This window comes from Xiphophorus hellerii, chromosome 18, assembly GCF_003331165.1.
Source record: "Xiphophorus hellerii strain 12219 chromosome 18, Xiphophorus_hellerii-4.1, whole genome shotgun sequence".
Classification (NCBI taxonomy): Eukaryota; Metazoa; Chordata; class Actinopteri; order Cyprinodontiformes; family Poeciliidae; genus Xiphophorus; species Xiphophorus hellerii.
Window position 1 is genome coordinate 23,720,519 of NC_045689.1, and position 12,315 is coordinate 23,732,833.

Genomic DNA, 12,315 nt, shown 5'->3' on the forward strand with positions numbered 1-12,315 from the left:
GGTTTAATCACAGCTGCGAGTCTGTTTATGTCTGAAAGGCGTAGAACGTGTTTCTGTTTAGCTACTTAGATTTCTTTGTGTTTGTTCAAATAACTCTGTCCTCATTTCCTTGCTGGTATCACAACACACTGGCAAAAAAAATACCTAGGCCTCATGCGACTCTCTGCAGCAGATTTTGAATGTTTTACTTCCCATGCAGCATTAGGCGCCAACAGTCTCATTGGTTCAACGAATCGTGGCTGTGCGTTCAGAGTGTGGCATAACTCGTGGCAGGTTAGCTCGCATGTTTGACAATCCGGAAAGTTGACAGGGCGAACAGTGAAAAGGCCCCAACAGGTTCTCACTAGTCTTCAATTGCTTACGTAGTCACAGACGTACTTCACCCACACTGACATCAACCGGAATCGCTGTACAAGTGAGGAATGACGCAACTGTCAGAAACAGACAAACGGTCGGCACTTTTGATAAACTATGTCGGGATAGACGATATTAACTGAACTAGAATTAAGTCGGAGTAAGCTTTGGTTTTAAGAAACCATTTAATAGCTTTTTTTTTTTAACTCATTAAAGAAGACGTATAACCTTGTAAAAGTATTAATTTCACTTGCACTTTGTATTCTATTACATTCCAAATCACAAATTTTATAGTATTTTATTTGATAGACCACCCCAAGGTAGTAGAAATGGAAGAAAACATGAAACATTGTTTTAACAACTTTTTAGAAAGAAAAATAAGCTAAAAAAAAAAACTGTGTGCATTTATGAGTACTCCCCTTTACTCTTATACCCTGAAATAAAATCCATTGCATCACATACCATTAGAAGTCACCGCTTTACTAAACCTGAGTTAACCTTTACTTCAACAAACATTGTGAGCAGAACTGAGAGGCTTGGTGGAGAATATTAAAGAAGAAACGGCATCATTAAGGCCAGAAAAATACAGAACAGGCAGGTCAGGAGTGTGAAGGCTACAAATAATGAAAAAAGAACATGTCGATGAGCATTGCTAAACCCAAACCTACTAAGATGTGGCTATTCACCTAAATTTACAAGCAACTATTGGAGAAACCATCATGAGACCCATGTGACTTAGAAGGAACTTGAGAGATCCACAGCTCAGTTTGGAGAAATCTGGCTTTTATGGAAAAGTGTTTATGAGAAAGTCACAGTCCTATTTGCAGTTTGCTACAAGCTGCATAGAGAACAATAAAAAGGTGCTATATGTAGCTGATGATTAACATTACAAATCACCCTGAATACGCCATACCTTTGGTGAAACACAGTGGTGGGATAATCATGCTGTAGGAATGTTTCTGTTCAGAAAGGACAGGGAAGATGCAAAGGAGAACATGTTGTACAACATGTTGTAACGTTGGTAGACAAATTGTTTTCATTCAGAGGGACTGAATAAAAATCCAAAGCTACATTTATATAGTTTTATTTGTAAAAATATATGTATGCGTGTATCTCTTTATATATTCACTCACTTTACGTTATGCGCTACCTTGTTGTGTGAGTCTAACAGAAAAAAAATAATTCCAGAAATATGTCGTAACATGGCAAAATCATTAAGTACCAAGATATCTTTGGAAGGCAATGCATCTTCAAATCTTGTTTCCTTTGGCGCTCACAACATAATGAGGCAAGACTATGAATCGTTCCACGTGTTCGCTCCTCTGAAGCGCTTAAAAGAAGATCAACAAATTGCAGAAAATATTAGGTGTTGAGAAAGGAGAAGCACTGGCCAAAGGCAGATGCCAAAAAATAAGCGGGTAAGAAGTTTTGATGGATCAAGGAGCGAAGGATGAGTCACAGTGAGCAAGGAAGTTGTTTTAAGGGGATCATAGGGGGAGAGGAGATGAGAAGATAAGGTGAGGATTAACAAAGGAGGTTACGAAAGAAGAGGAGTAGTAAAATGTGGAGGAGGAGAAAGAGGAGTGGTGTTTTATCTTAAGTACCCTTAGGACAGGATTTCAGTTATGAAGAGAATTAGAATAACAAGAAGAACAGGATGAAAAAGTAAGGAAGATAAACTAATGTCCATCAAATTATGCTGGGGCTCATTGAGGGCCTGTCGAGCAAGGAATAGATTGCATTAGTGCTGCTTTATTGTTAAATGAAGACAGACCTCTGTGTTCACAATAGTTTGTGTTGGATCAAGAGTGAGTGGGGGCTTGGGATGCAGCGTGAACTAGGGCAGCCAAAATGGATTTTAGTAAGTACGTTTGCCAGATGAAGAGGACGCCTGGTCCTCTAAAAGGTGGAACACTTCTAGTTACCAGAAGCAAACGTAGAGAGCAGCACTCCGGTCGGGAGACTGTAATGAAATAAACTGAGGCAAGGCAGAGTGTTGCTCCTCGACTGAGGAGTGAATGGAAAATGTGTCAACGGAACACAAGAAGGGATCCTGTGAATAAACAGAGCAGATGAGTCACCCTTTCTGGGATGGCAAGGATGACCGCGGGGTGGGGTAGTAGGCACCCAACTACCTTCAATAAGCCTCCAAAACCCCTCTAAATGTAGGTATTCCTGCATGAAAACACGCAGTCCAGCTCTTGTGTCACACTCAGTTGGCAGGGCCAGGACAAACCGTCTATTGTCCAACTTTCCCAACTAAAGCTGCAGCTCCCAACAGGGCAGGAGTTTTGTATTTAGGGGATTTTGGAGGGCTCTTGACCACATGTGTTTGTGACTGGGATAAACAGCTTTGGAAAGATCCTGCTTAATACATCTTTTTGTTTGAGAGTGGGTATTTTTAGTTTTCTGCAAAACAAAGACATAAATTCTTCAAGTTGAACGTAGTTGTTTTGGACTAAGGGATTGGTCTAAATGTTATTTCAGTGGGTCATCACTGCACATGAATACCGTTTCCTAGATAAAAGCTTGATGAGTTCACGCTATATGTGCGGAAAGGCAGCCAGAGAGACTGTGGATGAACCTTTGAGCAAAAAGAAAGCCAAGGTTTCACAGTCACACAGCGCAGGTTTTACTGAGTTTAAATGTAATCTGCTTAGCTACATTGTAATACTTTGACCCATATAGACTGAACAAATAATAACCTTCACCTAACAAGCAAAGTGCTTAAATATAACCATGGTGGCTGAGTGTAATTACCCTACATGTCATTAAATAGCTGTTAATTGCCTTCAATAGACAGTAGAACATAGAAATGGGCCTATTTCATGTAGGGGTTACTCTCCAAACATCCAAGTAAGAGTTTGGCATTGGTTGGCAGAAACCAGTCGAGGATGGTAAAATCACCTCTAAGAAGAAATGTAAAACAAATATTGTGTAAGGCTACAATCCTTTAAAATTCTGGGGATTATACTCCTGGTGTAATAAAACCCTATATGCCATTTGTGTGTGTGTGTGTGTTGTTTTTTTACCAGTTCAACTGGGAATAAATGTTGGGGTGTCCCATTTTTTTCCTTCAAGAAATTGCATTTATTGTACTACATAATAATTATGTTAAATACCCAAACTTGTTCAAGTCCATAAGAAAACTCAGGCTGTTGTAGAGTATGCCGAGTTATTTTTTTGGTTCTTTTTCACGACTTAGTTACATTGCCAATAATAACAATGACAACTACACAGAACATGACACATTGAATACTGGTGGATTTAAGCATTGAAAACATTATGCCCTATATAACATATTAAGAGCACACCTCTTATGTGGATGGAGCCCAATCAACTGAATGCCCTGCCATACAGAGTCTGCTTTACTGAGGGGGAGTTAAATACAAGGCGTCTGATACAGAGTGGGGCTCACTAACCAAGACAGAACCAAAACTAAAACTCAATTACCAAAGAAAACCACTTAAGATATGTCTGTGTTAGAAAGCAGATGAAATAAAATTGAGATTTAAAGGCTCTTACAGTTTTCCAAGTCACCGTTTTAGTTTTAAAAAAAGAGAAAAAAAAAACTTGTGTGTTCTCATACATGCAATTTATCAGCATTTTGATTGTTTACTTTCACTTCTTCAGAGTCTCACGCTCTTTTACTAAACTAAGGGAAGCCGAGGCTGGAGCAGGCCTATGCAGTCATGCTCTAAAGGATCTCCACAAAATAAATTTTCGTCATTATTAATTTACTGACGTACATGTAACATGTTTAGTTGCTTGCAATTGATAGCATTTCTGTAGAACTTACATGAGATCATTAGACTTCTTTGTTGTTGTTGTTCAGAAGATGACAAATACAAATGTCTTCCACTAAAGAGAAGCTTACATGTATTTGGGAAAGATTGTTCACAGAATTATATATTCTGCATTTTAAGGCAGTTTGAAGGTAAAATATGTCCTGGGTCACAACTTTCCACTCAAACACCATGACGTTTGTGCGCTTTGTGAGAAAATATTTTCCCTATGAAGTAAAACACAGCCTTGCTTGTGGTTAACGTTAAGAGATGCAACAGAGACCTAAGCCAATGTTGCTTAGGGAACCTGTTTGTTGAGCCCAAAGTTGTACAAGACCTGACTGTCGGAATGACAGCGTAATGTGCATTAACCGGCACAGTTGTGAGTGATTTGCGTCAGTGTTGTAATTTTCACAATAATCTGGGGTTTCTGTGATCACTGCATTGCAAAATTCTTTTTGGCAATTAAATCAAACAAACATTGGAATCTTTATGTAAACAATTTTTTAAAAAACCCAGCTGACAGCATCATCTTTTAACAGCTTTAATGAAAACATGACAGCTGCTAAGACATGCAAATTTTTAAGACTGACAAATGTTGCCCAGTCAGTCATCAGGCATGTGAATGTTAAAAAAGTTATCTTTAACTGGTTTTTTTTCTACTAAAATATTTAACATTTCGCATTATTTTGATGCAAATGCAACACTTACTGTGCTTTTCTTTATGCGTTTACCTTCTTTCATGACTGCTTGATCTGCCAGGGAAGCTGCTAAGCTGCGAGTGTTAGTGTGTGTTGCTGTGAGCTTGCCGCCGTCCTCAGCCCCCTGATCCCCGTTGAATAATCATAAGACACCACACCTGACCGACCATCAGCACGGCAGTAAATACACCCAGATTTTCTTTTCTGTGTGGTTGCTTTTTTGGTTGTTCAAAGAGGTTTTAAGAAACCACAATGTGAGCAGGGTCTGTACTCCACCATCATTCTGGGTTATTCTGTCATCCGTTTGGGATTGTGTAGTAATTTCTAATCACTTTCGGCAGTGATTTCCCTGAGAACCACCAGTAAATTTATTTACCTACACATTTATCAGTATGATCGAGGCTCTGTTTGACCGGGGCACTGACACCGACGTGTAGCATGATTGTCAGATACCACTTCGTTATCAGGGGCCGTGCAGATAAACTTCACCCTGTTAAAGCTGGTAACTTATCAGCCCCAATGTGACCGCACAGCAGGGTCAATCATGTTCTTGACCCCCACCTAACTTACTTCCTGCCCTTTGTGGTCACATCTATTCCTGACAGCGGTTTGTCACGGTGTGGAGCTGCTGAAGTAGGACCACACAAAGTCATCCAACACCAGAGTTTTCATACTTCACTACACCTAATGCAGTGATGCCTACAAACTCCGATGCACCTTGACAGCAGTTCTTGTTTCAGCTCTAAATCCCCATGGAAATTGAACAAAAGTAACTGTTTTTTTTCTAGAGTAACTTTTGTTTTTAAATAATTTTTAATTGAGTCTCTGACTGTGTTCACAACACAAACTTTTAAACTGAAAACTAAAAGAGCACATAGTTCGCAGTAATTTAAACAATGCCTGAGAAACAAAAGTAATCTTATACCAATAACGTCATTCTGTTGTGGAAATTGTATTCAGATATTCTATAAAAATATACCAAAACTGAAGAAAAATAATAATAAAAAATATATATATATACAGTATATATATATATGATTTTGGTTTTAAGTTTAAAACGATCTTCGATTCTTCCAGCCTCTTAATAAAAAAGTGTTCATGGTGCTTGAACTTTTACGCATTTTGCTATGCTTCAACAACAATTGCACAAAAATCCGTGAGGGACGGCGGAGATCCTGCTTGAAATACTGTGAAAGAGGTGATAGGGGCCTTGTGCCAGAAGCCCATTAAAATGCTGTCTACACCGTTTTAAACTGTGTGATTGTGAGCGTGAGTGGGAATAAAAATAGCAATAGGTATTTTGTTCCATACAACACAGTAGGAGTGTAACAGGTAAACCTTTATGGATGCAAACTCGACTAAAAACCCACCTGTTTAGGATTGTATTTGAAACGTAATCAATTACAAATTTATTGATGGAACCTGACTTAATGTCGTGTTTTGATTGTTGATTCTATATTGCATTGTTTTTCTGTGTTTGATATGATGTAAAGCACTTTGAAATGCCTTGCTGCTGAAATGTGCTATACAAATACAATTTGATTTGATTTGATTTGAACAAACAGATTTTGGGGTAGGATTTTATATCATCAACCAGCACCAAAGAAAAGTGCTTAATTTTGATGTGGGGAAAAGAAAAAAAACATGTTGGCATAGATCTGTATTCAGCCTCCCTGAGTCAATGCTTTATAGAAATCTCTTTCACTGCAGGTACAGCTACAAGACTTTTTATTTCCACCTGTAGACTAACTTTTTTGCACGCTCGTCTTGTCAAAGTAGCTTACGCTCAGCCAGAGTGGACAAAAAAATGTATATTAACTGCATCTTTCTTCACTGGATTAGGCTCTAGACTTTGACTGGGCCAGCCTAGCAAACAGTTAATTTTGTATGTCATACTGTTCAGATTTTTATTTTCCCTCCACTTCCCAAATACATGCTAGTTTGCACTGACTTCAAATAAGCTCACAATAAAATGCACTGAAGTCAGTGGCTGTTAGCAGTGTGACCAAATATGGTAAAAAGTGAACTTGTGGCTACAGAGTATTGGACTTTTGAAAAATAGATTTTTGTCTGATAATACTTCAAAAAGGGAATTAGGTGGAGAGAACCAGTAATTTATTGAAACATGTGTGCAGGGGAAATGCAAAAAAAAGAGGAAGACTGAAGCTGAAGTGAGCTGGACATAAACACAGCACAACACAATGCAACGCGCAGCTGTATGTTTAGGCTTGTTAACCATAGGCGGAGGAACATGCAGGTGCATGACAGGGAAACACTGACACTGCAAGCTAGAACAAAGCCTGCTGCAGAGAAACCAAATAACTGATTAGCACAGTGGCTAATGCTGGTTGGAGAGAACTGCCACTGCTTCCTGAAAAATGAACATTTGCTGTAAGCTTAACAGAGCTTCTCTTAGCCAGCTCTGGGTAATCAGCTGATTGTCACCTGCCAGCCCGAGCGATGGATTAAAAACTGATATTAACTGCGGAGCCTTCCAACTTTATACATCCTGGAAACGGTTTAGCTGCCATGCGTGCCGCCGGCTCTTAAATAAAGAGCAGATTTCCAATAACACACATTGCTTCCTGTTGCACAGAGGATGTCACTGCCAATACTTGCCTTTGTGTTGGTGTTTTGAGTTTCCAAGTGAATGAAAAATAATGCATGCCATTTTAATAACGTGCATGCGCAAGGACAAGGAGCTCTGGCATTTCATCTGTGTCTGGAACATGAAAAATCAGAGATCATTTACAGTAGATGATTGCCTGGTAAAAGGTGGGCCCTTAAGCACAGTGCACATGTTTTTTTTAAAAAAATATTTTTAAACCTTAGCCTGCTTTCTTTCTTTCAAAATTAGCTTTGATGTGGGAATTGGTTTTCTGTTCAACACGAACAATTTTGCAGAAGTTTTAAATATCTGGTTGTTTATTTGAGATGAAGCTGAAGGCTTCGGGGATCCTCCTGCATCTTCACTCCTCCATTCGCTTTGCAAGAGACCCATTAAGCTACCACCACCATGGTTGACATGTGGTAATGGCGCATTACCGCCAGAAACAAAAAGGTTTCAAAGGTTTGAAAACTTCACTTTATATCCACAAAACATTCCAATTACTATTATGAAAAACCTTCCAATGTTGTCTAATTTAATCATTTGATGTTAAAATATTTACACTAAATCAGGGAATGGCGGCATATCCTTCGACATCTGGGAATTTCATTTTAAGAGAAAAACTGACTGGAAAAGCTAAATGACTGAAGCATTCACCAAAAACTAGCTTGATGTGGCTTGAAATGCAAAAGTTACTCTGTGCACAAAGTAAAAGGGGTTTTTTTCCCCTTCAACTTTAGAAGTGGAAAACCATAATAAACTCATTATAAGAAACCAGTCCACACCTTCAGAAAGCCAAATGACAACAAACCACAAATAATGCTTCCAAAAAGAAGAATGTCTTTTGACGTTCATCTCATGAAACTCCAGATTCATTGATTAGTCTGAAGTTAATTTACACACAGACCATTCATTTTGAGGACTATGACTCAGAGGTTGATTAAACCCCAAAATTAAGATTCCTGGAAAATTTTATAAACAACAACATTTTACCTCGTTTTCACACAAAGACCCACACAATGATGGGGAAGACTGCTGACTTTCAAAGCTGTCTTACTTATACAGTCATACTCAATAAATTAGAATATGAGTTCAAACGAGGCTCGCTTGTCAGAATAAAAATTCCTATTAAAAATAACAACCTTTATTAAATGCACTTTTTGTTAAGTCCATGTTTCCATTTTAAATATGTTTCTAATGGTTTGATCTACTGTTTGTAATTTTAACATTTCTTATTTTTAGTACTTGTAAGTGGGAAAATATCTTAACAGAAATAAAGGCTTTCAGACATCTGTCATTATGTAATTAATGACAGATTAATGTCAGTTGGTTGGTTTCCTGCCATAGACTTGGATTTTATGCATATCTTACATATTTTCAATACTGTTGAGATGAGGGCCTTTTCAGAAATTTTATATTTTCCAGGGTTGGTAATTTACAAAGTGCATTTCTGAGGTTCCAAAGTAAATTTTCAGTTTATTGAATGGGTCTGTAGTCCTCGACTCCGTCCTTAAGAAGGGCATTGCTACAGTAGCTAGCTGCTCACAGAAGGCTGAATCTTTGCACATTAACAGAAAGTTGAGTGGAGGGAAAAGGTGAGGATAGAAACACAAGAAGGGTAGTCACAGTTTTGAGAGAATTATGAAGTAAAAGCCAGTCAGGATTTGAAGGAGATTCACCAGACTTAAACTACAGGTGGAGCCGGAGCTTCCAGAGCCGCCACATTCATACTTAATCCAGGACAGCGGCAACAGCTGTCCCTTTCCTTGTCCTAAACCAGGCCTGAACCAGAAACAACAGAAGCTATAATCACCTCCATGTCACACCGCATTTATGCAGTAATTACTGCAAAAGAGACCCCAATCAGGTGTCCAATGTATTTACTGTACAGTACTTGGACATGTTGTGTGTTTTTCAATGGGATATTTTTGTATTCAAAATCCTAAAGTGAAATGCTCCCATAAAAATAATATCAAGGTTTAAAATTCTTTTAATAATTACTGACGTAGAATAACTTTCGACGATATTCTAATGTATTGAGAGGCACCTGTAGATCCATTTTTGTAATGAGGAGGCAGTTTACATGAAGGTCACAAGTGATGTCGCTGTGTTCCTATAAACAGCTATTTCCTGTGCAGCACATGTGTGGCCCCAGGGGTAAACAGCTGGATGAAACCCGTCAAAGCCCCGCTCTGCCTGCTTCACAAACCCACCGCGGATGCAAAGCTTTCTTCCTTGCAGAAGAAATGTTTGAATTGCTATCATTATTCAGACTTTTGTACATCTCCTTACTTTTTATTTTTAAAATGACAGTGAAAAAAAAAAAGAATAATATTTTCACTCATGAATCTGGTTTCCGCACATCAATAAATCATACGCATTTTGTCGTTTCACCTGCAAACTTCCCCTCTCTGGTGTTCCCATGTCTTACCTTGGTGTCAACAATGGAGCAGGCCACTTGCTTCACATACGCCAGGTCAGCAGTCTGGGGCAGCAGGACAGATTCCCTGGTCAGACCAATTTGGATGATGAAGGACACCCCGTCTGGATTGCAAATCATTGAGGGAATCGTCATCCCAACGTGTCCTGCTGTCGGATCCACCATTGGAAAAGGAGCCTGAGGAGGCATAGAGGGCATGGATATGGGGGGCCCCGTCTGCATCACTGCTGAGCCAGGTGGGGAGGCCCCTGCTGGGGGGAAGAAGACCTGGGACATTGCCCCTGAGGACATGCAGGGGGTCGCGTTAGCCATTCAGAGTCCACTGGCTCTCCCCTGCCGACTGCCTGAAGCTCTAAGCATACACAGAGACAAGCACACACCCTGGTGAAGTGGAGGTTTTTCTGCGAAAAGTCACACTCATTCAAACTGTCCTGTTGGGAGAGAGGAAATATTGGTATCCACACACTGAGCAGAGAGTCCCTGTTCCCCCCTGGGTCGTTAGTCTGCCTCCCTCCAGAGGAGCGAGGAAGAAATTATTATCCAGGAAGCAGTTTCACGTCCTTTCAGGCACTTGCTTCACGTCGTCTGACTTCTGTCATTCTTCAAGCATGACAAGCTTGAGAAAAAGACGCACCGAAAGGGAGAAAGATCTGCACGCCCCCTCCCACCATTGTTGTTCCACCTCCACCTTCCTCCTTCAGCTCGGCTTGCTCCAAAGATGTTGCTCTGCAGAGTAGAAAGTCCAAAGCCAGCCGTGAAACTCCCCCAGCCGTGGGCGAGAGCAGGGGAGAGAGAGAAAACAATGGCAAACTTTGTATAAGTGATCTGCTCCAGGGCTGGGTAACAAAATGGCTTCCTTGAACAGGAAACCGTGAGAATGAAAAAGACCAAGAGGCTGCACTCCCTTTTACAAGTCTTGCCCTGTTTCACTTTCAAACCCAAGTGCAGGCTTCTTTTTGTGCGAAAAAGCAGAGAGACAGAGCTGGCTGATGTGAGGGTGCCTCCCTCCTACCCTTCCTCCTGCCCTCTCACCGCAGCAAAGGAGGAAGTAACGTGACTGACACCACCTGAAGCCAATAAACTTCCAGTAAGTTCCACCTTCTGACTCTAAACTCTCGACATTTCCCCTCCCTTTCCTTTTTCTCTCTCCTTCCACGGTTTGGGGTTATTTGGCTTGCTTGTTCCGTCCCTCAGACGAGGTCAGGGCAGATCCTCTTACACCGCCTGAGGCGAGGGGGCCGCTCCGTGCTCAAACACCCTCCCTCCCCATCGCTTCCCCGTCCTGCTCCCAACTCCAATAACGAAGTTGCGTTCCCGTGCCTCTTCCACCACCGTGACGTCGTCTCTCTCTACTGTTTGTTGACCACTCGCACCTTTCGCAGCGGAATCACTGCCTGCTCGCAGAGCTGCTTTTACGTCCTAATTTGTTGTCAGCTTTCATTAAAACAAGCTCAGTGGGCATGGGAACGCTGGAAGATGACGGGTTGGGGGTAAACAAAACACAACACAAACGAGGCTTGGTGAGCGGTTATCACCATGGCGACGACTTCTCGGTGGTTATCTAATCATCTGCCAGAAGTTTTGCAATTTGGGACATACAAAAGCACCAGGAGTCAAAACAGCAACACGTTTTCCTTCTCGGAGCCATTTGTTTAATTTATAATATTATTCCCGTGTTCAAGCTTTCAGTTCTAGTAAGAAACATGAAACAAAACAAAGTACTGTTAAGGTGGTTTTGTGACAGAAGACCTCAATGTGACAGCTGCTACATGTGAGCATGTACCATTTCTTCCGTTCGCCACTAGAGGGCAGCGTTTCGTGCGGTTGGAGGATATATTTTTATGTTTACGTTTTTGCCATTTAAACCACATATAAAACACATCATGTCCATCGGTGCGTGTTACTAACAACATCAGGTAGGAATGAGCATGTAGAGCTAAATTTTGACTAGTTGTCGACACCATGCAGATGTGTTCTCACACTTCATTTTAAACGTATATTAAATGTGAATTAGCATGTTTCTCTCCAGTTGCATGCTTTTCGTAGCAATTAACCGGGTTTTGATGTGATTCTAGCTGGATATTTGATGACTTTTCTTGGAAAAGCAAAAAAGCAAATATGTTGGTTTCCAGGAATGGACTCAGTAATAACCAGTCCTTGACTTTCCTGTAATAGTTTTGAGGTAAGTGCCCTGGGAAAGCTATTCCTGGAGGGATTAAAGTAATAAATTGACATTTATTACTTTAACATGTTAATAAATTAACATTTATTACTTTAACACACTTTCAGTCGATGCAAACGTCGTGGCAGTTCATGTCAGGCTTGAGCCTCAGAGGTTCCTGGAATGTCTCTTGACATCTGAACCAGTTTTAAAGTTTGGTTGTTCTTTCATGCCTTGAAAAAGTAATGAGAGGAATGAATAACTTG

At 40.3% G+C, this 12,315-nt stretch overlaps 1 protein-coding gene across 2 annotated transcripts in view; it reads right to left on the reverse strand.

Moving 5' to 3' along the window:
• The window catches only part of prkd2 (protein kinase D2), a 46,630-nt gene extending 35,479 nt beyond the window's left edge, over positions 1 to 11,151 (reverse strand). The window contains exon 1 of one of the 2 annotated variants that reach the window (XM_032590224.1): positions 9,880 to 11,151. In XM_032590224.1, coding sequence (XP_032446115.1) covers positions 9,880 to 10,200 — 321 coding nt within the window. In that variant the 5' untranslated portion in view covers positions 10,201 to 11,151. The remainder of the gene's footprint in view (positions 1 to 9,879) is intronic. The other variant, XM_032590223.1, reaches the window with a different exon arrangement.
• Positions 11,152 to 12,315: the final 1,164 nt, after the last annotated feature.